Source organism: Eimeria mitis, genomic scaffold (genome assembly GCF_000499745.2).
Source record: "Eimeria mitis Houghton genomic scaffold, Emh_scaff4490, whole genome shotgun sequence".
In the NCBI taxonomy this organism is placed as follows: Eukaryota; Apicomplexa; class Conoidasida; order Eucoccidiorida; family Eimeriidae; genus Eimeria; species Eimeria mitis.
The window spans coordinates 1,269-1,665 of NW_013572808.1; the positions used below are offsets into that span (position 1 = coordinate 1,269).

Consider the following 397-nt stretch of genomic DNA (forward strand, 5'->3'; position numbering starts at 1 on the left):
GCACAACACCTAACAAAGTCTCTTAGTATAACAACAGCAATACGTCTATCTCAATTGTTAAATAATAAAACTTATTTATATTCTTCTCCCGTTTCTGTTTCTTTTTTTGTTTCTTCTTTTCCTTTGAAGGCCCCATTAGCAGATAGAGCATTACCTATGTTGCTGCTGCATGCACAGCAGCAGCAGCAGCAGCAGTTCTATCAATCCTGGTTAGGTTTATCTCCTGCTGCTGCTGCTGCAGCAGCAGCAGCAGCAGCAAACGATATTACTTTTCTTATAGATTGGGAATATTATAAAGAAAAAATAGAAACACAGCTGCTTAAGCTTCTCATCATTCCGGCGATAAAACAAAATATAAAAAACCCACTACCGCAGCTGCTGCTGCCGTCATGGCTGC

The 397-nt window shown here is 40.1% G+C and overlaps 1 protein-coding gene across 1 annotated transcript in view; it reads left to right on the forward strand.

Moving 5' to 3' along the window:
* Window positions 1–156: 156 nt before the first annotated feature.
* Window positions 157–397, forward strand: part of EMH_0075550 (DNA polymerase epsilon catalytic subunit, putative) — a gene marked incomplete at both ends in the record, with an annotated part of 2,499 nt that continues 2,258 nt past the window's right edge. The window contains one exon of the mRNA XM_013499612.1: window positions 157–395. Within this exon, the coding sequence (XP_013355066.1) occupies window positions 157–395 (239 nt within the window). The remainder of the gene's footprint in view (window positions 396–397) is intronic.